Source organism: Epinephelus lanceolatus, chromosome 16, assembly GCF_041903045.1.
Source record: "Epinephelus lanceolatus isolate andai-2023 chromosome 16, ASM4190304v1, whole genome shotgun sequence".
Classification (NCBI taxonomy): Eukaryota; Metazoa; Chordata; class Actinopteri; order Perciformes; family Serranidae; genus Epinephelus; species Epinephelus lanceolatus.
In genome coordinates, this window is record NC_135749.1 from 11,793,500 (window position 1) to 11,821,421 (window position 27,922).

The following is a 27,922-nucleotide window of genomic DNA, read 5'->3' on the forward strand; positions in this document are numbered from 1 at the left end:
ATAGAAGTTGACTGTTCCTTTGTCAAATTGTACTTTGGGCAAAACTCCAGACAATCTCATGACCCAGACAATGAAAAAAAGTTAAAAAAAAAAAAAAAAAAGCCCTCTCCTCACCACTAGATGTCACTAAATCCTTCACACTAGACCTTTAAAATATGTCTAGAGGGGAACTTAAATTTTTGCGTCAAGTTTGATTCCTGGAACACTAATGAGGGAGAAGTATACAGGCAGTGGGCCATTGATGCAGCCTCCCGCAGAAAGCTGATGCATTTGTGTAATCCTAATGTGTATCTGTGCGCATGTACTCTCATGTGTCTGTGTGTGGGTGTACGTAGTCATTGCCTTTAAAAATAGGTTTTGAAATGTGTATGTGCTTGCGTGCATGTGTGAAGACGAGAGCAACAAAGAGGAGTGACAGTGTGAGTTTGTGAATCTGTACGTCTGTGTTCTCTCCCTCTGTGTGCATGCATGTGAGTGTGGGGAGTTTGCCAGGGCTCTTCTTCCAGATAAGTCTGCCGATTGCCTCTCAGAGGCACAGCGAGTCTTCTCCCTTGCCCACAGATGCTTATTTTTCATCAGTAAAAATAAACACAGAAAGTGGAGCAGCATGCTGAACCAAAGTGTAATTAAAACAATGAGTTCTACTTAATGAAGGGGAAGAAACGCTTTGAACCACTTCACCTCCCAGATTGGAGCACCCAAAATCTAATTTGCATTCTCAATAACTTGTATTTTAAGCCTGATCATCAAGTGTAATTGCAAACACAGTCATACCAGTACACAAACACACACACTCCCACCTTACTCATGTCTTTGAGTGTGGGTTGCAGACACTCTGCAGTGGCCTCAATCTTTCAACAGAAATTTAGCTGTTTAACAGTATGAGTGAGGTTTTTAGAGCCCATTCAGACAGCTGTTTACAGATGAAAGTTGGACATGTTGTGCCATGTGTAACCATCTGTTTACAAAGTGTTATTGTCAGTGATTGAATAGGGCTACCCACTGATAAGATATGCTGGTACTTAACTGCATAGCTGCTATAATGTCATACTAATAAAGTTAGGTCCACACAGTATAGATACTTAACATATAGGCTTTGATTTGCTGTGTGCCTGTAGAGCCCATTGAGACAGTCCATGCAATGTTTGGTTATACCAATAAACTGGACTGCTAAAGTCCTTTTGTCGTTTTAGGCCTTAGGAGATTGCAGTATAGTTGTTGACAGTAATGCGAGTCTGGGTCCCATTACAATGCTCGGATTACTCCAGAATGTCAAACAGACAGGAACAACAAATATGCCATTACATCTCCTCCTTTATTCATGAGAATCAAATGCCTTTTCATTCACTCCTGTCTGCTCTCGTATACACAGAGATGCGCACTCGCAAACACATGTATGACAACCAACAGTCCATGAAACACATGTACACGCCAATGTACACACACACACTTCAAAGGGCTCTTATTTATTGCCTTCATTTCCCTAAAGTTCTGATTGTAGGGACCCATGAGGCAGAGAGGCGTTACTTTAGAAAAGCACTACAGGGAATTGGAGTTCTTCAGTGAGTCTGTTACCATGGCAAACAAATCATTGTATAATGATGTGTGTGCTCGTATGCATTTGCACATGTATGTGTGGTGTGTTCGTCCAGGTGCTGTTTCTGTTGAACTCCTATACATTCCCCTTGTATATATATTATTTCCCCTTTCATTTTCTCTCAGGCCCACCTCAAAACTCGCTCTCAGCATTCCCCCCTTTTTTAAAGGTGACTTCCACGTAAGATCAATGAGTTGTCTTGTGAACGAGGCTGCCTCAGGACAGCCATACATCCAAACAGCAGTGAGCTCTAAATATGTGTTCTAAATGATGATCATCATTAGGGCTGGCTGAGTATGGATTTATACCCAGCATCGCCCCTGGTGCGATTTAAAATCGTATTAGGCCCTGCCATCATTTCCTGGATGGATGAGCTTATTCGCTCTCTGTGTTCCCCCATCCGGATGCCTCGATAGGATGCCTCAGCATTCCCATCTGCAATCTGCAACCTCAGAAAAGTAGAAAGAAGAGTGAGCGAAAGAAAGAGCAATGCATAAATCTTGCGATAATGAAATTGGCGTGTGTGGTTTTAAGGAAGAAGGGTGTTCATGGAGGTGTGTGTGTGTGTGTGTGTGTGTGTGTGATGTGCATGTACCTGAAAGTGCTCACGTCAGCGTTCGACGTAAGTGAGAACGTTTGTCACACAGTAAGGGGAGGGATACGTTTGTAGGGGGAGAGAGAGACGGATGAGAAAGAGGTTTGCAACATTAGTGAGTAACATTCTGGGAGGATAAAGAGACAGTTAAGACTACTTAGTGGCAAACAAAATTATCCCGAAATTAAATGCGTGACGAGACAATGGGAAAATCACATTGATTTTGATGTCACAAAGTGTAAAAGCTCGTCTTGTCAGCCTAAAATGAACTCTTCTCGTCAGTCATTGCTAATATCCATTCACTTATATCCTTTCAGTTGAAGCTAAGGCGCCAGGCAGGGATGGCTTTGATGCCAAATTTATACAAAGCCAGGAACTATTGAAGTAATGGCCAGACCCAGGACACTCTACAGCTGGGGACGCATTACCCAACTGAGGTTACTATTAAGGACATGTACTCTAGCACTCTAATAGCCAGCACTCTGATGATTTTTATTTTACACAGTGCTGGGCAGTTGCAGAAGGCTTTTTTCACTCCATGCAACCCCCATATGAGGCTGAAACACAAGCTCTGATGCTACACTGATTTGAAACAAGTGCAAGACCTGAACATTTTTCATGCCTCCATACTCGGCATAGCTGTAGCTGCAGGCATTATGTTTTTTCGTCCGTCTGTCCGAATGCCCCATTCTCATGAATGCAGTATCTCAAGAACACCTTGAGGGAATGTCTTCAGATTTGGCAAAAAAGTCCATGAATTGATTAGAATTTTATAGCCAGAGGTCAAGGTTACTGTGACCTCAGAAAACATGTCCATCTTGAAACTGTGCTGACTGTATAGATTGTCTGTGCTGCCGGGGGGAAGATGTGTGTGAAGCATTCATGTTCAACAATATGTAGTTTCTTTGCAACAACAACCATGTTTGAAGCAATGTCAGTTCTCTTGGCTACATATGAGTCTGTACAGACGTAGATGTCAACTGTATCTGCAACTTGACTGTCTGACTAACTGACTTTACTTTAAGGTATCTACATAAGGATGACATGACACTGTCATAACTATGACATGACACTGTCATGAACTTGTCATAAACATTATGTACATGTCATAAATGTTTATGACTGCTGTCATTAAGTGTCATTCAGTTTTTGTAATGACAAGTTGACATTGTTTGTCTTGATTATGAAAACTTGACATTAATTAAAGTGACAATACCAGAAGTTTGTCATGACAAGTTGACATTAAATTTGTTTGGGATGTCCTTATAATGACAACTTGACATTAACCAGGATGACATTATCAGAAGATGTCTTTGTCATAACAGTAATAATCATTATGTCAAGTTGTCATAAACACAAAAAGAGGTGCATTTTTTGTTAATGTCAAGTAGTTATGACAAAGACATCTTCTGGTAATGTCATCCTGGTTAATGTCAAGTTGTTATGAAAGGGACATCCCAAACAAATTCAATGTCAAATTGTCATGACAAAGACAACTTCTGGTAATGTCACTTTGATTATTGTCAAGTTGTCATAATCAAGACAACCCAAAAAATGTCGACTTGTCATTAAAAAAACCGAATGACACTTAATGACAGCAGTCATAAATGTTTATGACATGTTCATAATGTTCATGACAGGTTCATGACCGTGTCATGTCATAGTTATGTCATAGTTATGACAGTGTCATCACTCTTATGTAGATACCTTCAAGTAAAGTGTTACCGGTAATTCTAGTTTCGCTGTCATTGAAGTATTTCTTCCTCATCTTGTCTAAGGTCAAGTGTGTCTGACCAAATTCTAAACCAGAATTCACTTTGGCACAAACATCAGCTGACCCACCACATGTACAGATTGTGACAAAAAATATATTAAGACTGTTGAACAAGTGATTTAAGTTGGCACAATGTTCCTCTTGTAAGTGGTGGTAATAATATAGAGCGTGTCTTATTCTGCATGTAATGTCGTCCTCACTGTTTTCCACAAGTTGTGAAATTATTTTCTGAGTGTACCCTGAGGGAAGAAGGTGAGGAGTGTGCTGGTGGAACGCTCCAGCATCCACAGTTGAGAGTTAGCTGCAGAACAGTGTTGTACAGTATAGAATGATAAGGAAAGGAATTTTTCTAGTCTATATGTCTGCACATGAATGCACTGTTCTTGCAGGCCTCCACAGTCAGCAGAAGAAAAAAAAAATGTAAATTAAAAAGTAAATGAATAAATTGAGTTTGGGGGTAAATGTGTTTCGGTTGGCTGTCCTAGGACTTTTGCCCCGTCGCATTGTAGAGTCAGGCAAAAATCAGTAGTGTTCAGTAACTCCATGTTAATAAGCTGAACCCACATTTTCCCTGAAACTGGATTTAATGAGAAACTGCAATATCTGTTTCGATTTAGTGAGAGGTCCTGCATCTTCATATCACTTATTACCTATCTTGTCAATATCTGCTGCAGGCTATAGTCAGTAATAACCTTGAGTTGAGATGTCTCTTTCTCTCTGCCCCATCCTCTCCCTCTCGAGCCTTTATCCAACATTTTCTCAGGAAAACTGGAGTAAAATATGCATCTCTTTTGCTACAAAGCCACTATGGTTGTCCGTGGTGCTAAACAATAGTATTTTGCCATTAAAGATAATATGAAGGTTAAAGCGAGGACAGTCGGGGAGGTGGCTTGTGTTAATTAAACTGTAACCTTTACATTTATCTCTACTATGACTCCAAGTAACAGAAGCAGGTGGTCATTTCTCATACCACCATTATGTTTCTCCTCGTGATTTAATGCTTTATCATCAATGTCACTTTCATATACCTAATATTCTTGTGTTTATTTTCACCTATACAGAAATTGACCAAGGCAGCTGTGGAGATCCTGGAATCCCTGCTTACGGCAAACGGGAGGGGACAGGATTTCGTCACGGGGACAGACTGTACTTTGAGTGTCTGCCCGCCTTTGAGCTGGTGGGGAAGAAGAACATCACCTGTCAGAAGAACAACCAGTGGTCAGCGAAGAAACCCAGCTGCGTCTGTAAGTTCTCAGATGCCTTATGTTACTCTACACGATTCTACACGCACTTTGTACAGGCATGTGCATTAGTACAACGCTTCTCAAGTGGGGGCATAAATATGTATGTTTGTGCAGATGAGTGCAGGGAGGGCTGCATAATAAATGCACAGTTTGCCTAGCAGAGGCTGTGGATTCTGAAACAATGGGAGTGCTTATTAGCTAATTAACACCATGAAAGACAAACACACAGAGTGAGAGAGTCAAAGAGTGCGGGCAAAAGGAAAGAGAGCTGACCGTACAGATAATGCCCACTATTGTATTATTAATAGGATAATAGGGGGGACAAAAAGCTGCACTATCTGGATAAACATCACTGAGCTGAATGACAGAGAGGTTGCTGGCACATGAGTTAATTTGGCCACATAACACTGGCAAACATTTAACAATCTATTTTATTCGTGTTGTAGACACAATGCAGTGTGCTTGTCTTTGTCATTAAAGCTGATAATGTTAATAAGATGATTTGTTCTTCTGAATGTAGAGTTATTCACTGCCTACTTGTTTGTTTGCAGGTGCATTAGGTGTTAGGCATAATTATTTATATCCTTTATTTAGTCAAGGGAACACAGTGTTCCGATCCTAAACCTCACCGACCTTTAGGTTGGCGCACATCCTGCTGCTAATAGTTTCTGAGGAGAAATGGAAGTTACAAACAAATCACACATGGATGCAAAGCCAAGTGAAAGGTTGAGATAATGTCATTATAGTATCAGTGCAAAAAGTAGAAGCCCTGTCATCTCTCAAATGAGACTGAGGACGATAATATTAATAATCAACATTGCTTCTGCACTGCTGAGCGAGCGTTTGACTATGATTAATCTAATATTGAAAAGGCAACCTAAGCTGCAAATTCTGATAGTTGTATTCCCATGACTGGGCTATTTCCCGTGCATATAAATACCTATCTAATGTGCATTTGCGAGAGAAAGTAGTGCTCTGTGTTACTAAGACTCAAGTTATCGTGTATACCCTACTACAACCTTTCCACGTTTCATTATCTTTGAACTCCAGTATCCTCAGCTGGTGTAGATGGTGAGCTCTCATGGCTACATATGATGTCATGTCCTCTTTGTCTCGCCAATTTAAGTGGACACCAGTCCCAGATTCACTGTCACTGCATTTTGTCTCGCTATATATGTGTTTTTTCTGTGCTCGTCCACCATTTTCATCGCACCTGAATGCTACCTTTTTATAGAGTCCCAGTCTCACCTGCACACTGTCATTGCATCTGGGCTACGGACCCAGTGCCTAAAGATTGCTTTAGCAAAATGAAAAGACAGTAACCGACAGAGGGCATGGTCTCTGCAGCTGGGGCGGGGCTAGGGGGGTGGATACTTGGGCTCAAGCCCCGGATGTTTTCTGAAAAGCCCCGAATGTGAATTTTACTTTGGAAAAAATACTGTCTTGTGAGTAACGTGCAGTACCGGAGTCCAACAGAGAGGCAGCAGCTGCGGGAAAGTAGCCTGCGTACTGCGTAGCCTGCCTGGGCCTGCCCTGAAGAAGAAGCATTACCTTGTTTATTATTCTCCAGGGTAACATTTTTTTTCCATGATGAAAATTATTAGTATGGATTAATAAAGTATCTTGACTTGACTAAAGGGTATGAATTTATGTTCTCTAGTCCCTTTTTTTCTACTTTAAGGTGGTGGTAATTTGAAGGTTGTGGTGTTGCAGCAAAAAACAAAAGCACCAAATTTTCATGCGCGCATTTCATTCACCATCTGGGCTGTATGTCCTACAATCCTAAATCCGCCTCTGATCCACAGCGAGGTCACTGGCACTGGGTCCAGACCGCCCTGCATCGGCCTGCTGCTGTGTGGCTCCGGGGCAGCGGAGCGCCGCTCTCCTTAGCCAGGACAGAGCCAGGTCGGGCAGCGCAGCACCGGGCACGTCAGCGTGCACATTTCATTCACCATCTGGGCTAAGCCCCGGATGTCCTACAATCCTAAATCTGCCTCTGCTCTGCAGTGAAAATACATCACCACACATTTCAAATGGTTTACATAGTTTACATTTAAAGTTGTAGAAATGGAATTATCTGGTTTTCCAGACAACTGGTTGCATCCTTAAAATGTCAACCTGTGTAAATTAAGTGTTAAGTGAAACATCCCCCAACAGTCAATACATCCCAGCAGCTGGAAGATAGATCACTCTGCCTTTTCATGGCCTATTTTTTTGTAGCTCGGATTTATTTGGAAACTGATTATAATGTGTAATGGATAGCCAAGGAAATTGACAATATCTCCAGACCTGGTATGTTGTTTCCAAAATGGGAGCAAGTGCTCATGACAGCCCGGGAGTGGCCTCATCAGTTGTAGATATCTCTGTGAATGAGAGCACTGTCAGTGCTGCCATGTTCACATGACTCCTTACCAAAGCACATGCCTATTTAGCCTTGCCAGAACACCATGAACAAAGCCGAGATGGTGGGCTGGCTTTGCAAGGGAGGCTACATCTGCCCAGTAACATAAAGGCAGTCTGCTGGTGCCCTTTAAACTCATCCATTGGAGTAATTGGGATCAAGTGACAGCCTTGACAGTAGTCAGCAAGGGAGATTAGGCCATTTTTCATAGTCGTTGCCAACACATTCCTTATAGCTGCACATTGCTTAGAAACAATGATTTGAACAAAAAAAACAAGGAAGTCTTGCTGTTTGTAAAAAATGCAGACAACCAAGGAAAAAAAAATAGATTTTTCTGATTACATGTTGTCAACATTTTTTAGGCTTAAGCTTTCTTTATCCCCATTTCATTCCACAGGGCTTACTTAAATAAGATTGCTGCTTCCAGTGGGTTCTTCCTCTCATATAATGGTGGATAAATATTGGTACACAATCACCTCTTTGTAATATAAGATTATTGGCAACTTTCATCAAATTCAGACATATTTCCTTTTCATTCCTTTTATTTCCACATAATTTATCATTGCCCTCTGTAAGCCTGCAGTTACATGCCATTGAATACCTATACGTGCTTATGCTACACAACAATAAATTGTCGGTTATAGTGTTGTCTTCCTCCCTATTTTGTTGTGTGCAGTATGTGGGATGTGAAGTGGTTCAATATAATGAATCAAATCATATTGCCTCGTCGTCAGCAAAAGTAAATGAAGTCTACCCCTATGTTTTTCAGCCTCATAAACAATACTCACTTTATGTAGCTTTGTTTTATTTCTTTTTCTCTCCCGTTCTCTCTGTCTATATCTCTTTATCACCTCTATAGTTTCCTGTTTCTTCAACTTTACCACTCCATCCGGGGTGCTGCTGTCTCCCAACTACCCTCAGGAGTACGGCAACAATATGCACTGTGTATGGCTGATCATCACCAATCCTGAGAGCCGCATCAATCTGGCCTTCAATGACCTCAGCATGGAGAAACAATTTGACTTCCTCTCGATCAAGGACGGTGGAAAGGTAGTGTTGGATTATAAGGTGTTGTCCTCGGTTACTTTGAATAGCTCTTTGGGCAACTTCAACTATTGACCTGTCTTTCAGTCATTGTGTAGATCAGTAGGAGAAGCAGCCTGTATAATTATTTGTACAACCTGGACAGTCACATTTCTGTATACCTCCTTGTTAGAGCTGTAGCTTGTGATACATTTGGTCTCATCAGAAAATCTTCATCAATTTTTTGTCAGGCTGAGTCTCCTATCCTGGGTACATTTTCTGGTGATGCGCTACCCCCTCCTATAACAACCAGTGCCCACGTGGCCCGACTGGAGTTCCTGACTGACCACACCTACACAGACAGAGGCTTTAACATCACTTTTACAAGTACGTACTGAATGTGTTTTTTCAGCAGAGATAAAGCAAAGTCTTTAAAGCCTCTCACAAGAGCCTGCTGACTGGATGTTTTGTACTCTAGATTGTTTGTGCAAGTGTACAGTATGTGTGTATTTGTGTGTGCATGCATGAATCATCTGCCATTTCTGTCTCCCACAGACTGCATAAACTCATCCACTCATCAGCAACACACACAGTCACATAAAGAAATGACAAAAAGCCCTGTCTTTATTGTCTAAATAGAGACTTGACATCTAAATAAAACCCAAACAAAGATGCTGCATCCTTACCTGACAGATACATTGCGGCAGTGCTCATTATATTCTATTCTGGGTAGCTGCTGACTTCTGAGGAAATTCCAGATGGGTTTAGTACTCTGACGCAGTACACGTTGGCTGCGTGCTGGTAAACCCATTTCATGGATGTACTGTACCGTGAGGGCTGGCAGCAGGATTATTGCGTTCATTGCATATGCATTATTGTGTAATGAGCCTGATCTTTGCATTCTTACATATCCCAAAATAAATATCCCCTAACAGAGGGTCTAAAGCTAACCCTTAAAGCAGAAAAAACTATTTCATAGGTAGTTAAAGTGTCTTTGGAAAATTTGTTTCATTAAGAACTTGGCACTAAAATTAGTTGCAGTGGCTCACTTTAATGCATGCAATAAAATGTTATTTTTACTTTCACAGCTTGTTGCATTTACAGGTCTTGTTTGTACTTCTCACCTTGAGTTTACCACAGTGTTATAGAGTTGTTCATCGACTTGGGAGCATTTTGTTAGTTATTTATTGTATTATGCACATACATGTGCCCAGCCCACACAGATTTATAACACATAAAAAATCAGGGATGCACAATATGGACAATACTGATACCTGCTTGTCATGGCTTACACCAATAACATAACCAACAATTTCCCGTTTTAGTGTTTTGAAAAGTTTTTATGGACAATTGATGATAATAAAGACTCAGATACAGCGAGTAAAGACGGAAGATTTGATATTCCATAGCTCTAACCTACCCGAATGTAACTGACATCACTATTGTTAACGCAACAAAAGCAACAAACAGTTCTGACTCTTCAAATCTTAATTTATTCTTCTGGTAAACGACATCAAAAAACGTCCCACTTTTTTTGTAGAGCATTTGCCTATGAATTCAAATTAAATGCTTTGATACAATTTGTCAAATCAGACTTGTCAATATATTGTACAAAATTAACTGAATCAAAAAGTAAAGAACATCACTCTATAAAAAAAAATAAAGGCTTTGTGTTTCGCACCACACGATCTGCCCCCACACACACAGTGAGAGGGCTAACTGTTTGTCAACAACTTTACCAGTGGGGTTGAGCCATTTTGGTGTCCGTTTGAGTTTGTTGGGACCATTTAACTGCACTGTGTTAAGTGCTAGCCACTGCTGCTGTGTAGCTTGTACTGTAGACTCAACCAGGAACATGTTAAACCATATATTCGCCGGGATGAAAGCGGCTCTAGAGATGGTCCTCCTGCCTTCCACCTGTGTAACGGCAGCAACAGAAAGTTTGCTGATCCAATCGGGAGTTGGGTAGCACAAGATCAGACTCCCAGCGCAGTCTGAGACTCTGAGAAACCTTCTAATCAGCAACAACATGTTTGGCTCTCTACTCAGCATGCTGCCTTCATTACTCTTCTTCATCTGTGTGTTTATTGATGGATCGCAAACCAACTTTATAGGTGTAGCCACCACCGACTGTATTAGAGTGTGTACATGCGGTGCTTGTTAAGTCAATGAAAACAGTTTGGCTTGGTGTTATCTGATCAGTCTATTTATCTGCTATAGTTTAATTATCGGAGTACTACATAATAATATGAATTTCCCACAGTGGGCAGATAATTTATCAGCCTATTATAAATATTGTGCACCCCTACCAAAAATACAGTTAAAGTGGTCAAACAAAAACATAGCTTGTCAATAAAGAATTTTGTTGTCTGTCCAAATATCAACAAATAAAATCTGCCACAAAAAATATTCCCTTGCTACAACACACCTCAGTTTATTTCCATTTTACTAAAACATGTAGCTCTTAAATGGACATCATCTTCAATTTCCTCTCAACCTGTCTATTTTTATTACTAAATGGTAATGTACCTGATCGCAGCTGTGCACACAGATACATCCTTGAATTCTGGTTAACTACTGCTCCACATATGGCTCTACTGTAGTTGTTTTCATAAGCCAGTCTGTTTGGAAGCTGGGTTTGAACCAGTCAGCAGCGGACCATCTGTCCTTGTAAATAAAAACAGTTTGCGCTGAGCATTATAGATGTTATACTGTAACTTATTTTGAAAAATAAATAATAGATTAATCATTAAAAAAATAAAGATTCTACCTCACTAATCCAGGGATGCCCATGCAAAACAAAATATCCAAGTTAAAGAGCCCCTGTGAAATTACAATATACTCAGAAGACTGATCCTGTATTCTATCTCTAGTTCTTAAAATAATTTATGCTCTAGCTAAAATAACATACAGCAGCCTGCACAGAATGTTTTTTTGGGGGGGGAATCTGGCTCCATCTCATTTGCAGACATTTCATGAACCCAACCCAGGTGCCTCTGTAAAGCCACAATGTGGACAGCACATGGCGACTAATGCATTAATTAGCAAGTTAGATGAATAAATAAATTACCAATGCAGCTCGGTGAATGAATGTCAAGAGCAGTTAATTGAAGATGACGCTTAGTTCCTGAGAACAGTGTCCTCCAACTGCAGGACTGTTTTAGCGGGGTTGCGGGGCTGATCCATCATTCATGTTAATTAAAGACATGCCAAACTGTATTGAGGGGATTTTTGGCACATTAATAAATAAGATGATCGTGATGGATGAGGTGTGGCTGGCACTCTGTTTGGGTCCAATGGACACAGAAGAGGGATTCATCAACACCTACGTGTGTCACCTACCTGCGCGTGTGTACAAGAGCGAGAGTGGGAAAGTAAGTGAGAGAGATAGTGGCGCAGGTGATGTATTTGTTTACACGCCTTGTTCCAGGGTTATGTCTCTTTTGATGCAACTGTGTTCCTTTGTGGACTTTCTAACTGGTCCCTGCTTGAAGTTTCACAGCGAGGCCTGACAGATAAAATCTTTAGGATGTATGAAAACAATTTTCCCCGTTTGTTTACTCCACGAATCATTCAGCAGTGTCATCTGGCGCTGATGATCTGCATACGGTGTGGTTTCCCACCCTCTGTAATCACTGCAGCAGGGTGAATCAATGTGACTCACTAAGTGAAACAAATTCCCTCTCGTTAAATGCTGGCATTGCTAAATGCTGACAGCAGAGAAGAAAAAAAAAGTTTTGTCCAGAAACTTGGGTAATTATTTTAGAATCTCAATGGAAATTAGCATCCTTGCACAGAAAATGTAAAGTGGGGCAAGGTATAAAACCAGCAGAATTACAGGTGTGGTTCGGTTTCAACAAGATGACACTTTGTTGATTCATTTCTTTTTAAAGCATCGTGTCAAACAAAGGTTTTTTCTTAGGTTTTATGACTTGATGTTACATAACTGAGGGGAGTTACCAGTGACTTTTTTTCTTACCTTTAAAAACGTATACATTATCATCACACACTCACATCTTCTCTTTCACTCTGACCCGATCTCTTCTCTGTATTTTCAACAGCATTTCGCCACAACGAGTGCCCAGACCCTGGTGTGCCAGTCAACGGGAAGCGCTTTGGTGAGAGCCTTCAGCTGGGCAGCTCCATCTCGTTCCTGTGCGAGGAGGGCTTTGTGAAGACCCACGGCTCGCAAACCATCTCTTGCATTCTCAAGGACGGCAACGTGGTGTGGGATAATGCAGTTCCTCGCTGCGAAGGTGAGTGAAGGAGTGGTTCCACATTGTTAAGAGGATTCTGGCAGTTGAACTGTTCCCTCCAGTAAATGTTTATTTTCATTAGATGGATTGAGATGAAGCCTGTTGCTGGGGACACATATGGGTGTATAAAAAATAACATCCTTAAATTCACTGACACAGTTTTGATATTAGTTATAAATATTAGCAAGATGAGTTGGTTTTATTCCATATTTTTTATCCAATATCACGCATTACACAGCTGTGTGTGAGCTGGCATAGTTAGCTGCATGGTTCACAAAAATCCAGATATCACCAGGGTAAATAATATGCAGAGGATTTAAGTCATTAAGAGGAGGACGTGCATATCTTTTCATCTGAAAACATTTGTTCTGTAGTCCAGCATCTCATTAGTTAGGTGCCCACTGTACATCTGTTATAAACCGATGAAATTGGACTATGTTTTTCGCCGTAGCAAGTAATGAATCATAGCTGCATCTAAGGATTGCAAATAGATTATTTCTTCTGCACACCCAAATAATGAATGGATATGCTGATAATGGATGGTATTGATAAAAAGGAAGACCAGAAATCAATCTGAAAATGGATTTGCTGCTTCGTCTGGGATACGATAATTTAATTTCTTTTACAAGTGTTGCAGAAATAATTAATAGATATCAATAATATCATAAATTCTTACAGCTTGAATCACGAAAGGATACAATCACAAGCTTTGTTCTTCCACGTATTTGTTGCTGCAGACATGCTGTGCTTGCATGCGGATTGCCGGACCATCCATACGCCCCACTCTGACTTAATATCAATAAACAATTTCCAGCAAATCAGTAAAGCTGGCAAAGCTAAGATAAAGCTTGTCGTTAACCAGCTCAGGCTCTTGGACACCAGCAGCGTAGCACATTAAGCACAGACATGGTTAGGGCTTGAAGGGGCCTAATCAGGCTCACTATTCATACTACGCAAAGGAGAAACCATTATGAAAACATGTCACTTCCCCCTGTGTGCCACAGCAGCTCTGTATTCCTCTGAGACCATCTATCATACCTCTGCGTTTGTAGTGTAATGCGTTTTATAGATGTCCTTCAGTATGCTGAGTTGGCTGATTAAATCATTCCACTTCAAAGGGAGCGAGGAGCTGGCATTGTAACTAAGCCCTCCACTGTGGCTGTGTGTTCTGGTTAAGGATAGGCAGTTACACAGATGCACCGCAAAGTGAGCAGTAACAGAGATGAGGGTGCAGGTGAGGGGTCGGTTTGCTCAAGTGTCTGTTGTCCCGGGCGATCAAAGATGCTCCATTTTCTGCGTTTGATGGGGATGACAGCAGCATGTTCGTAGGCGGGGTTTGATGACAGATTTAAAGACAACAGCATCGGGGAGGAAACATGCACACACATGGATATGTAATGCTTGCCCTTGTGCACGCATGCACACATGTACAATAAAGACGTATGTTCCTAGGAGAAGTGGTTAACCTTGAAGTGAGCTGTCACCAATTTACATTAAATAGACCCTGGCACTAAAAGAAATGGGATGAGCCCCGGCTGATGCATGGGATCATCTATGGACGGTGTCATACATCAGCTGGGAAAGACATGCATAATTCAATCTCTATCTGCTCTTTCTCTCCCTCTCTGTTTCTTCTCCCTCTCTGTTAGCCCCATGTGGAGGGGATCTGAAGGCTCCCAGTGGGATCATCCTCTCCCCTGGCTGGCCAGAACTCTATAAGGAGGCTCTTAACTGTGAATGGATCATTGAGGCTCCTCCAGGCTACCCAATCAAGATCATCTTCGACAAGTGAGTCAGATAGCAACTGCTGCTGCGTCACTGTTCTTTTTTTCTTCTTCCTCAGAGCAAGCTTTGGATTTCTCTTGCTGTTACCCTCTCATGATTTCAATATGTGCTCACATCCATCTCGCTGCTTTCTTTCACTTTCTTTAATCGCTTCCTCCGTTTTCCCTTTCTGGTGGTAATGCAGTAGACCTAATGCACATTAACATACACCCCCGACCAGGATAACATTATGTTTTATTTAGTAAGTGCTCATAAGTATTTGATTCTTTCAGTTGATACCCCCTCCCCAAAGATCATCAGATATCCTTACAGTTCATACACACACAAATACACATCCACGCAAAAAAGCTGCATTACACCTGCGTGTTTGTGAATGTACATGTAAGCTGAGATGGAGGTCAACCAGAGAGATTGGAGAGGAGATAATTTGTCCTGATGTTTGAGAGAGACGGAGAGAGACATACAGTTGTAGGATCAAACGCTACATTAGCGTTTCACTAAGGCTCATCCTTGCGAGCCCATCTCATCCTTGTCCCCGCCACGATAGCATGCCATGCAAAATGAATACAACATAAATGTTTGTTGCTCTTTAATTTTTATGTAACATCAATAAAATATCACAAACCGCTTCATTTAGATGACATGGTACTGAAACTAAGCAATTTATTCAGGGCTTTGAAGATGAAGGGGCTCTGGCAACAAAGACAGAAGCAGACAATGAGCATGCACACAAACACACACACACATACACACGCATGCATGCCACACAGATGAGCGCACCAAAGTGTGCCAAATTTCTCAGAATTTTCTAGAACGCAACATGTGCAAATTAGAAATAATTAAATTTAACCCTCCTGATTTCAGAAGCTAAATATTCTGAGCTGATGTAAAGATATTCATACTGTCAAAATCTTGTTTGAATTATTGTCTATCCAGCTGAATACGCTTCATTCAAGCATCAGCCTTTTTCCTTCAGTTTGCGTAGAATGAGAGTTTTTTAATTGTAATCGAGGCCAAATGTCTAAAAACATTTATCTATTAATCTGTTTTTCAGTTTGTCTTATAGTTTGTTGATGAATAGATTTACTTATTAATTCTGAATTAACTTAGTGTTGCCCATTTGCCCAAAAGCAGATTATTCCGCTTTGGGGCCTGGGGCAAAAATTAGGTAAAATACTTATTAATTTAGCATGTACATTTTGACACAGTGCTCCTCTGTAAGACAGCTTTCAGACCCTTATCATTGTAGTTGATATGCATATTAAGTGGCGCATATTACCAAACAAATCTACAAAAACAACAACTGATATGCAAGGAACATGTGACCCTCACAACCTCTTAGGGTCTGTGGCCCCAGGGCGGTTAGCTCTCTTTTCCTGGTTGGCAGTCTAGCTTTGCACTCTCCATACTGTAAACTGACTCAGCATTGAAGCGGATGAGAATTACCTGCTACATTCAGGCTAGCAAACAAACCAACACCCACTAACATCTGGCTTTTGTCCTTGATGGGAAAGGTTCCATTCAGCATTCATTCCAGGGAAAAATGACTAATGCAGTTGTCATAGGTATTTATTGGCTCCAGCTCTTATTGCCTCAGATCGGCAGTAATTTAAAACATCACACTTGGGTGGATGCACTTATTTCCTGGCGCAGACGTCAGCCTCTGCAACTCTTTGTCATCTCAGCCACAAATTCCTTCCATCTCCGTCCAAGCAGCTCATGAGCATCATTTAAAATTAATCTGAGTTGGAAAGAGAGACTGAATAAGTAACAGAGATGGCCTCCATGCTGCTTTCTGCTGTTTACTAACCCTGTTCTCCTGCATGTTTGTTTGAATCCAGAAATTAAAAAAAATGTATGAAATATATTCATATAATATATTTGTCCACTGGCAATGGAAAAGAAGTCTATCACCTGTTTGTAGTGGGTGTTCCTGCATTTAAAAACCCTGCATATACCTGCAAATTTTGGTGGGGAAGTAGTGTATAGTTTATACAGTCATTGTTATGTGGGGACTTATTTTCTTTTTTCTTTTTATGTGAAGCATAAAGATCCTCGTTCAACTTCCCTCTCTATTCTCAGGTTCCGCACAGAGGTCAACTATGATGTCCTGGAGGTGCGGGATGGACGTTTTCCCTCCTCACCTCTAATTGGTAGTTACCAGGGTACCCAGGTTCCTCAGTTCCTCATAAGCACCTCCAACTTTCTGTATCTCCTCTTCTCGACCGACAAGAGCCACTCTGACATCGGCTTCCGCATTCGTTACGAAAGTAAGGCATTAGAGTTTATGAACTTGATAACACAAAGTCAGACCTACACCAGGATACAAAAGGGCGCATTTACCCATGCTCCAAGGACCCTAAAGGAAATGAATATTACAGTACAGAGGCAGCAGCCATACGCCTTGTAAAGTGTGCTTTTAAAAGCTATTAAGTCTTGGTTGTAAATATAATCTCTGTAAGCTCTCAGTTTCACCGTGAAGCTGCTCTTATTAGAACATCTGTAATTAGAAAGTAAATAGGGTGAGATTGTTACGTCAGATATCCCTGGCTTGACACACATTGCCCCACACACACACACACACACACACACACACACACACACACACACACACACACTTTTACCTTTCACTAGTCTTCACTCATGCTCTAAATCCAATTCTTAAAACAGTCCTACCCTGATTTCCACCTGTGTGGTTCACGCTGGTAACCTTTTAAACTTTTCTCTGCGATGAACCTCTGTAAAGTTTCAATAATTCACTACGAGCATTACTTAGGCAGAAACCATGCAAGCTGGAGTGGGACAGAGTGCAGAAACTTCTCATTGGTTTATTCCTGTTAAAAAAAGGATGTTTGGGTAAATTATTTATTAGGATTGCTTTGGGAAAACAAACTGCCGCCTAACATTTCTTGACCTCCACTCCACCTTTTGGAAACAGGATATAAGCCCAAATTACACAGCAAAGCAGGTGGATTTTCATTATCTGTGTCTGTTAATCTTTTTTTATCTGTCTCTTTCTTGTCCCCTTCCTCTCCAGCCCTGCAGTTGCAGTCGGATCACTGCGTGGACCCTGGTATACCTGTCAACGGACAGCGGCACGGCAATGACTTCTACGTGGGCGCTTTGGTGACATTTAGCTGTGACGCGGGGTACACACTTAGTGACACAGAGCCCTTAGAATGTGAACCCAATTTTCAGTGGAGCCGCCCCCTGCCTAGCTGCGATGGTACGTTCCATAATATTGACCTAGAAATGAATAGTCTCTTGCCAGATTTCCTCCTATTCATAAATGGGATTAAAGCTAAATTCATTGTTGTATGTTATTCCAGACCAAACATGAGAAATGGTTTTGAGCACTTTGCTTCATGTTGCATCACATTTAAATTGCCCTATATTTCAGAGTTATTATAAAATCCATATAAGATGATAACGTTTCTTTCAACAACTCTTGTTTTAGACTTAAAAAAGTTTCTGCTTCATTTCATCATAAATGTTTTATATGTGCGGCCGTGAGCTTGCCCTTTGATGTTCCCCTTTTTCCTCATCTGTAAATGCTTTTATATTTAAGGACAGTATTGATTTCTGCCTACTCTGTAATGATATTGATGATACCACGCTCTCGTTTTTATGCTGTCTTGAAGGGCACCTCTTGTAAAAATGTATTTTGCCGCATTGTAAATGCACAGACAAGTTTCGTTTTTGGGGGGGATTTTATTTCCGTCCTCGTCCACTTTGTTTTGCCCTTTCTGATTTTGCATCTCTGCTCTCTTCTCATTTCTCTCCCTCATCCATCTCCCGCTGTTTCCACACGCCCTGTGTCGTCAGCATTGTGTGGAGGTTATATCCAGGGCAACTTTGGCACCATCCTGTCACCTGGCTTCCCAGACTTCTACCCACACAACCTGAACTGCACGTGGATAATCGAGACCTCCCATGGCAAAGGTTAGCAGAGAAATTCCGTGTCAACACATGCAGCAGTCAAATTCAATTTCCCTTACAATGTCATTTCCCCCTACTGAGTGGCCTTTTTATTTTGCCGAACAAGCTGTCTGTGAAAGACTGGAGCGCTTAGAGGCTGGCCTAGGGCTACAGTGCCACGGGATTATTCTCCAGTCATGTCAACTTTGGTAGAGCGCTCACATCAATTGACAAAGCCTTATTTGCAGATGTGCTCTCTGTGTGGGTGTAATGTGTTTGATAAGCAGTAGGGATGGAGGACAGGGAATTGATGCTGCATGCATTATAAAACTGAGAATATTGTGTTTCATATAAATACAAAGACTTCAGCCTGTTTTCATTGAACATGAGATTTCATTAGGCAATTAATTTTTTTCCTTACTCAAGGGGATACTTTGCAGATTTTCAACCAGATTTGTCTCCCAACAATGTGGGTAGTATGTGTAAATGAACTGTGGGAACCTTCCCTCCATCTTACCAGCTCCAAGATGCATTTTTCATCATCTGGTGGATTTTCGCTAGCTCTTGAGTTGTTGCTTAAACTACAGATAGTACATCCGCATTTTCTTATGCCCACTGCCAAAGAAGCAAAGAAGCAAATAAAGAAGAAGCAAAGAAGAAGAAAAGAAGCAGATAGATAGAGAGAGAGCCGCCTCTCTCTCTTTCTCTTAAGCCCCTTTTACACTGCCAGATTTTCTGCGAATGTTGGGCCGTTTTGCCGGCAAGCTGCGAGCGTTTAGACACACATAGCCGGTTTGGTGAGTAGATCCGAGGAGCCCAGTTTTCCGCCTCGTAGGGTAAACATATTGGCGGAACCCTTTTAATTTAAACAGACCGAGGCGGCCTTCCGCAATGGGAGGAGCTGTTGAAGACTTGTGGGAGGAGCTGTTGATGACGCCGCACATACGAGCCACTGGCGGTGGATAAACAGGAAACAGCTGATAGCAGGAATTAGCGAGCAGCTAGAAGAAAGGGGGAAACGCAGACACTGTAAAGATGAGCAACTGGGGAGACAAAGAATTGCGCGCCCTCCTTGCCCTCACGAACGAAGAGGCCATTAACTGTCAGACAACGGGAACGGTGAATAACGGGCCGATTTACGAGAGAATCGCTGCCTGACCAGCCGCGGCTTCCCTCCCACATCACTGGTTACGTCACACCCTGAGCTACACGTTTTGTTACTTGCTCACGCCCCCCATTGCCCCGAAAAAGGAGCATTCTGTATAAATAAAAGTAGATAGGCGGCATTTTGCTGCACTCCCTGATTTTGTTTTTATACTGCCAATGCAGAACGAAGACTGATTGGGCTTTCCTGCAAATTTGCACAATTCCTTTTTAAAAAGGGCTTAAAACTCAGACCAAATCCACATCAAACAGTAAAACTAGGCAGTGCTGATCAAGTATAAACCAAGATTCTGTGACTGTATTGTCTATTTCTTGCCCAAAATGTCTTTGGAAATATATTTTAATGCACTGTATGGCTTTAAAATGGGAATTTGTCAACAGGAAATGGGCATATTACTGTTTCCTGTATTGTAAAAATGGAGGCTATAAAACCTGAGATTAAATGGTAAAACTAAGCAGTGCTGTTCAAATATGAGCCAAGATCTTGTTACTTAGTCCCCTGTTTCTCTCCCAAAATGTTTTTCACTGCAAATCGATATTGATTGTTATCACCCCACTGACATACTGTGTTCTGTTTCAATATGGACAAGCTCGCATTACGTCACCAACCAGAGGCGCATTTATTAATTTGGTGTGGGGCAGAGCTTTCTGGTAGTTGGAGGTTTCCTACCTCTAGAGAAAAAGCAAATGCCACAGCCCTTTTTCTCTGATTTCTCTGGTCACGTGGCACCAATTTCAAAAGCATTCACCTCTTTCTACTTGACTGACAGCCCAGTTTTATAGAATGGCCATCTTTCCAGCAGTAAAACACTTTAAAACACTACAAATTCCAATTTACAAGAAAAAATGGTTTGAACACATTTCCTGTAATAATGAGAAAGACTTCAAGACGAAGGTTAAAAAATGTAATATAAACGACACATATTGATCAGTGGATCTTTCTTCCCCTTCTATTCAGGTGTCCAGTTCACTTTCCACACCTTCCACCTCGAGAGCCCTCACGACCATTTGCTGGTGACAGAGAACGGCAGCTTCTCTCAGCCTCTGTGGAGACTGACGGGCTCAACACTGCCTCCACCTCTCAGCGCAGGCCTGTTTGGAAACTACACGGCTCAGATCCGCTTTCTCTCTGACTTCTCCGTTTCCTACGAGGGATTCAACATCACTTTCTCCGGTAAGATTAGATATAGTTATTTGAAATACTGAGAGATGAAAAGGGAAATAGCTGAAAGTGCTGGTGATGGCACTGAACCATGCTAATCGTTTACAAGAGACTGAGACCAAGAGGTTGGAAAGAAATGTTAGAACATTAAGCACTCAAGGTTCATGTTGAGAGTGGATGTCTCAGGCTCCTGAGTGTGGATCAGAGTCTTGCCTTGACCTTTTCATTAGTCTGCTTCGATAGGTTATTGACACAAACAGCAAAGCTCAGTTAGGAGGAGGCCGCCATAAACAAGTAGCAAATGATTTTCTAAGTATGTGTCCCAGAAATATGTAATTACAGCCACTCCAGAGTGAATAATGAAATGGTTAACATCAAGAGAATTGATTAATTTTAAATTAACCAATTAGGATGGAGCACAGATGGCCCTTTACCCACTGAGAGCATCATTTCATCTCCTTTTGCTCTCACAGCATCCCTTGATTTGAACAGCAAGACAAGGTGAAGGGATCTCACAGAAGCTAATAGACTGACAGTTTGAAATACTGAATACCGCCTATTCAAAACATATTTAGCTTTACAGGAAGGGTGTCAAATGACGGCTGAATGAATGGAAACAAATGTTGAGAAGTACAACTTGGCCCCTCAAAAGCACATGATGGTTATTGATATTAATAAATGACATGTCGTGCCATGTGGTTAGGATGTTATCTGGGACTTTAAGGGCATTCAATTCATTTAAGCACCCCTTACGTTTTATCAGTAAGAAGAAGTTCTCAACCCTTCAGAGCATGCCAGAAGTCTTAATAATCATTTTAATCTACACTTTAACACATTTGTTTTTCCAGAGTATGATTTGGAGCCATGTGAGGATCCTGGCATCCCACCCTACAGTACTAGAAAGGGACTACAGTACGGAGTGGGTGACGCCCTCATCTTCTCCTGTTTCCCGGGTTACCGACTCGAGGGTCCGGCGAGGGTGATTTGCTTGGGGGGCAGGAGGCGGGTGTGGAGTTCCCCTCTGCCAAGGTGTGTTGGTAGGTGGTCACATGCTTTATTTTGGCTTTTGTCTCTCCCCCTCTACCCCCCCCCCCCACAATGCCATGTTTCCACACTAGCCCTGTCACGTACACCCACCCATGAAGAAATGTACAAAACTGTCAGTCATGTTTGAAGACGAGGCATTTCCCTTTCAATTCTCTTCATTATCATCTCGCTATCCACCCACGTTTTGTCTCCTCATTGGATAGCTTCCCAGAAACAGCCTTTTTGACTTTGTCCAAATAATATAGAGCAGCAGCTCCAATGAGGATGACATTAAAGCGCTGAAATGTGTTAATTATTGATGTTGCTCGTTGCTAAAACCTGGGAGCTATGACAAGTCAGACTGCAAAGATTTAGGTCAGTGTGTTGATTCTATGATGCTCCAAACCTTAAAGGAATAGAGAGATCTTTTGAAGTGGGGTTGTACGAGGTATTTGTCCATACTCAGTGAATATACTACAGTAGATTCCGTTCTGCTGCTGCAACTTTAGGGAAGTAGGTAGGAGTACCACCACAGAAGCTAAGCAATGTACTGCTGTGAATTGTAGGAGCAGTAAAATGTATTTTAGCCACTTAAAAAAAAAGCGTATGCTATATTTAGAATATAACGGCCCTTTTCAATAGGGAACTGAAGCTATGCTCTCTTCAAAGCCACCAGCCTCCTTTGAAAAAAAAAAAAATTAGTTTTACCTTACAGAACACAGGAGTTGCTGATCCAGTGCTGCCTCAAGCGGATGTTTTGTTCGGACTATCAAAGTCACACAATAACAAGAACAGACTACCCGATCAAGTTACAGGTGGAAAAGCAACTCCCATGTTCTGCGAGGTAAAGTTACTGTTTCTGTCAAAGGAGTGTGGTGGCATCAGAGAACATAGATAGACCTACCACCTTCTCTTCCCTGTTGGAAAGGGCTGTCTGATGGCAAAGTAAACCAGTGAAATTGCTTTCAGACCTAGAGTTGTCTTGCTTTGGTCTGAATCAGGGACTAATTTTGTAACGAAGTTGCATAATTGCCTAGAGCATTTACAAGCAGACCAGATCAAATGTCTTGTGCGAGAAAGCTGCTCTTGATTGGTCAGAATTTCTATACTTCTATATAGACTATATTGCTGTCATTGTTCATTTTAGTCAAACCATACAGTTTGAAAACGAGGCGCGGCTCCAACTAGAAAACAATGTTTTGATGCATTGGATGTGCTGAATGTGCATATTAAGGCAGTACAGGAGGAGGTGCACATTAATAATCCTCCAGGACTGTAACATGCTCATGTTTAACCCAAACAATGTGTCATGTCACTGCAGTTGGTTCAGATCGAAGTCGGAACACGTTCTCACCACAAACCAACCGCACCAGAGTTTGTTTATAACCAGACCGAGACCACCTTTTCAAGAAGGTCTCAGTCCGGTTGTTTTGGTGCACACCTGAGTGTGATTGCTGTGTTCACACCTGCCCAAATGAACCGCACTTTGAGGGCAAACTTGAGCTTGATTGAACCGAACCAAACAGGGCAGGTGTGAAAGCACCCTTAAACTGACTGGGGGTTGTGCAGACTGCCACTGACTATGGATAAGTACCTCATTCAAACCCACTACAGAAAGTCTGAACTATCCCTTTAAGAGCTGCATTAGCGTGTTATGAAAACAAATTGTGTGTTAATGGTCCTAATTATAGGTAAAGCACGGACCATGACGATGATTGACCTATTTGCGTTTGTCCTTAGCATGACTCTCCTCTGTTTCCCCAAAGCACTGGCAAACAGTTACTGCATATGAGAAATAACTGTGAACTGCTACAGTTAATTTATGGAGGTATTTTTTACCACTTGCACATTTTTTCTTTCTAAATTTAGCCAGTAATTTGTAAGTGTTACGATATTGACACGCTACTGGAAATAAGTAATTACAGTTTAGTAAATACAATTTGGTGAAGTCCCATTTATCTTCCTTACCCTCACCAATAATATCTGATTTGTTTCTAAATGTTTGTCGTGAGTGTTTAGACATGTGTTAAGTAGGTCACACTGTCTTTTTTGCCTCTAATTGAAGCTAGATTTTTAAAGGCTGAGAGCGATGACACTTTTTCTTATTTTCACACTTCTGGCAGTAATATTCAGCCTTATTTTAGGAACTTGATACTTATCTATATACCTCCTGGACAGTCACATCTATCACCTCATCTTACCTCACTGCACAAGAAAAAATTCTGGGTACATTTGTGGTCATTTAAATTCCGGCAGCTATTTTTCTGTAAAGAACTCTGCCCTCCTTTTTTTCCACTCTTTTCCTGATGTGATTCAGAAAAAAAGCCATTTTCAAATAGAGCTGAAATTACTGTTAATCATATTGAGATTGCGCTCTGATTATGATGATGATGTGCCACTCAACATTCAGGTATAGTCACCGGCCATATCCCTCTCCCCATCACCTCTCCCGTCTCCCTCTGCATGACAGCATGAATAAATACACTGCAAGTTTCAAGCATATAGCGATTGACATGTCCTCTGCTTTCTCCAACACCACCACCTTCTCCCTTCCTCTCTCCTTCTGTCTCCCTGTCTGTCTCTCCGCTCTCCCTCTTTTTCTCTAGCTGAATGCGGCTCATCCGTGACTGGCATGCAAGGGGTGCTGCTCTCACCCAACTACCCCGGTTACTACGGCAACAACCACGAGTGCATCTACTCCATCCAGACGCAGCCTGGCAAAGGCATCCAGCTACGAGCACGAGACTTCAGACTGGAGGAGGATGACATACTCAAAGTGAGGGGGCTGAAGGGATTGTACCCTCCCTGTGTGTGTGTGTGTGTGTTTGTGTGTATGCAGCCTTCTTACCATATCTGTGTGTGCAGACTTGAATTCAGATGCTTCCTCCCACTCTCCTTCTAACCCTTCCAGGTCTTTGATGGCAGCAGTAATAAGGCTCGTCTGCTGGGGGTGTTTACCGGGAGCGAGCTGCTAGAGACAACCCTGAACTCCACCTCCAGCTCCATGTGGCTGGAGTTCATCAGCAATTCAGATAACACCAGTAAAGGCTTTGAACTGCACTTCATTAGTGAGTAACACATAAACACCCACCCTTCTTTACAATTTATATTTACATTTTAATAAAGTGTGTTTGCGTATATCTGTCCAATCCTTCTTGTTGCCTCTGCCACATAAAAATCACATTTATGCTTTCTTCAATAGTTTCCTAATCTGTGCACTGTCTGTCCATGCCTTTCCTTCTCTCTCTCCAAGGTTTCGAGCTGGTGAAATGTGAGGATCCAGGTGTTCCCCAGTTTGGCTACAAGCGGGAGGACAAAGGTCATTTTGCAGGGAGCACTGTGTCTTACAGCTGTGACCCTGGCTATACACTGAAAGGCCCCGAGGTGCTTACCTGCCTGAGGGGGGAAAGGAGGGCATGGGACAGCCCCCTCCCACTCTGCGTTGGTAAGTCAGATGCTTCTTGAAGGGGTTAGAGATCAACTGTGTCCATGCTGTTTGCAGAAATATTAGTTTATTTGCCAATATAATATTTGGGCCTGCTAAGGGGTGGGCAATGCATCAAACATATCCGATATACTCTTCTATGTTTTATGTGCAATACAGCAGATGACCATATCATCATAGCCAGATTATAACTCAAATTATATATATTTGTTCATGCATCAAAAGCAGGCCGTGTTTGCTCTCCCTCTCACACAGACACCTCACACTGATCAACCATGCCCACCAGTTTAACACCAGTTACTGAGTTCATGTAAGTTCAAAATGATGGAAGATCTGAGAGCAGGTCTGTAATCTGGACGTGGTTTGGTTTCAGGAGTGCAGATGTGCAAAATATGCCACAAAACGATTGCTGCCAAAGGTAGCAGTACTGAGTTCTGTTCCAACGCTATAAGAGATACTTGGCCGATTTTCAACCAGGTCTGTGTCACCACAGTGTTGGGAATGTGTGCAGATGGACGGTGTGTGACTTTGCCCCATGCCAGCCGCATCAGAAACACCTTGCCGTAAGCAAACATCCACCGGATGATGCGAAACACATCATTTTGCTTCATCGAAAGAAATTTGGGCTGATGGGGAGTTTTGGAAGCTGTTTCAAATATTGCGGCATAGCCTACAGTATATATATCATGATATTATTTATTAGCCATATTCCCAGCCCTAGTTCTGCTGATTGGGTGTTGGGTTTTGTAGTATTCCCTTTTTTACCTTACTTTGTTTCCTCATGCTGTGAGTGACCCAGGAAGTACTCATATCCTTTAAATAAAGTTATTTATACCACCAGATAAACGTATCCAGGAGCAGGATTTGAAAGTTACAAGTACAGAAGTACTGTCAGCAAAATGTAATTAAAGTATTAAAAGTACTCATTTTGCAGAATGACCACTTTTTGAGTGTCATAATATTACATTTACAAAATATTGTATTATTGGCTTGTTATTATGATTCAGTAACTTGTTAACAGCGATTAAGCGCTGCAGCTGGAGACATTGTCGGTAAAGATTAGTCGTTTAATCAAAAACAAATCGTTAGTTTTTATAAACCGATGTGTTTTATATGAACAATCTTAACATGCAACCTAACTAGTAGCGAAGGCTGTCACAGAAATATAGTAAAGGAAAGGTATAAAGGAGCATAAAACATTTCTTTAAAAAACACTTTACAATTGTACAATGTACTTTTCACCACTGATTATATCAGCAACTCTATGGGAGGTTACAAGTGTTATTTAATGTTGTGCAATTCTGTGCTATCTTGCCTTACAAGGGTTATTACCTTTCCTTACATCACTCTCTGTTACACTATGCTTTGTCAAGCGCAGTTAAAAGTTGAGGTTGCATGAAACAGCATTGTGTTGTATCACATTATATTACAGTGTTTATCAGCGGTTGCTTTCCTGTTGGCACCCTGCTAATCCTAACCAATTTTAGTTTTTTTTCCAGCTGAACTCAGATGTCTGACCTAGTTCGTCATCCTAATAACAATGTGAATATGCCGCTGCAGGTTTAGTAAAGCCCTGTGGTTTGTTTTAGCTCTGCTATTTTGAGGCTTCCATTTGGTTGCTTTCCCAGCACCTTATTCAGTGCATTATCTCATCGGAAATGACTGTGCTCTGTTCAGCTCTCTATATTCATATTGCATCATGATTGCATATTCCCCATTTTCACATTATTTATTTTTACTAACATAAAACTCTGCCCCTATCAACGGCTCACCCGACCACACAGGCGGGTTTTTAACCCCTAGCTGTCTGAGGTGGGAGACGTTTAAAACCAATTTTATGGAGATAATTTCTCCATTAAAATTTAGCAGAGAGTATGCCCATCTCATCGTTTTGTGGAGTTCACCTACAGTTCACCTGTCAGTTGTTGCCAGCTGACACAGACATGGTATGCATTAATATTTTTCACAGCTATTAAACTGACGTACATACGCAGGCATACTCACTATATGGTGTCATGGAAACAAAACCAAAGCATATTTTCGAATCTTCTCCTGGGCGACAATTTGACAGAGTCTTTCAGAAACCAGCCCAAAGCACAATGAGGGGAAACAGGCAGGTTGGTGTTCTTTGACATCAGCCAAGGCGATTAGAATAATATTGCTCGGCTCCCGTTTCAGCCCAAACTGACAGGTAATTTCATGACTGGGTATAAACAACATTCAGCATACTGTATATCTCTGAACAGGTTTGTCCTCCCCATGCCCCTTTCACTGCAGATGATAGCCTAACAGCCAGAGTGAATTTGGGAGTAGATGAGGGACTGCTTCTGTTTGTAATGGTGGGATTATTTCTTGGCAGCGGGGACACACTGAACGCAGATGAGAAGGGTAAAGCGAGCAGGGGAGGAAGGAGAATGAAATTGAGTTGAAAACAATTGCGGGAGTTCATATCCTCAAAGTCACAGAAGAGGAAAGCTGCAAGGTTGACTCCCTTAGCAGCTCTGGGCGGGACACTTACGGGCCAGTTCACAA

The 27,922-nt window shown here is 41.6% G+C and overlaps 1 protein-coding gene across 1 annotated transcript in view; it reads left to right on the plus strand.

Annotated features, from left to right (window-relative positions):
* Positions 1 to 27,922, plus strand: part of csmd2 (CUB and Sushi multiple domains 2) — a 289,863-nt gene that overhangs the window by 159,095 nt on the left and 102,846 nt on the right. Inside the window, exons 13-25 of the mRNA XM_033636937.2 lie at positions 5,028 to 5,210; positions 8,471 to 8,661; positions 8,886 to 9,021; positions 12,696 to 12,890; positions 14,540 to 14,678; positions 16,758 to 16,945; positions 17,713 to 17,901; positions 18,501 to 18,617; positions 20,716 to 20,931; positions 21,768 to 21,956; positions 24,552 to 24,721; positions 24,857 to 25,013; positions 25,199 to 25,390. Coding sequence (XP_033492828.1) covers positions 5,028 to 5,210; positions 8,471 to 8,661; positions 8,886 to 9,021; positions 12,696 to 12,890; positions 14,540 to 14,678; positions 16,758 to 16,945; positions 17,713 to 17,901; positions 18,501 to 18,617; positions 20,716 to 20,931; positions 21,768 to 21,956; positions 24,552 to 24,721; positions 24,857 to 25,013; positions 25,199 to 25,390 — 2,262 coding nt within the window. The remainder of the gene's footprint in view (positions 1 to 5,027; positions 5,211 to 8,470; positions 8,662 to 8,885; positions 9,022 to 12,695; positions 12,891 to 14,539; positions 14,679 to 16,757; positions 16,946 to 17,712; positions 17,902 to 18,500; positions 18,618 to 20,715; positions 20,932 to 21,767; positions 21,957 to 24,551; positions 24,722 to 24,856; positions 25,014 to 25,198; positions 25,391 to 27,922) is intronic.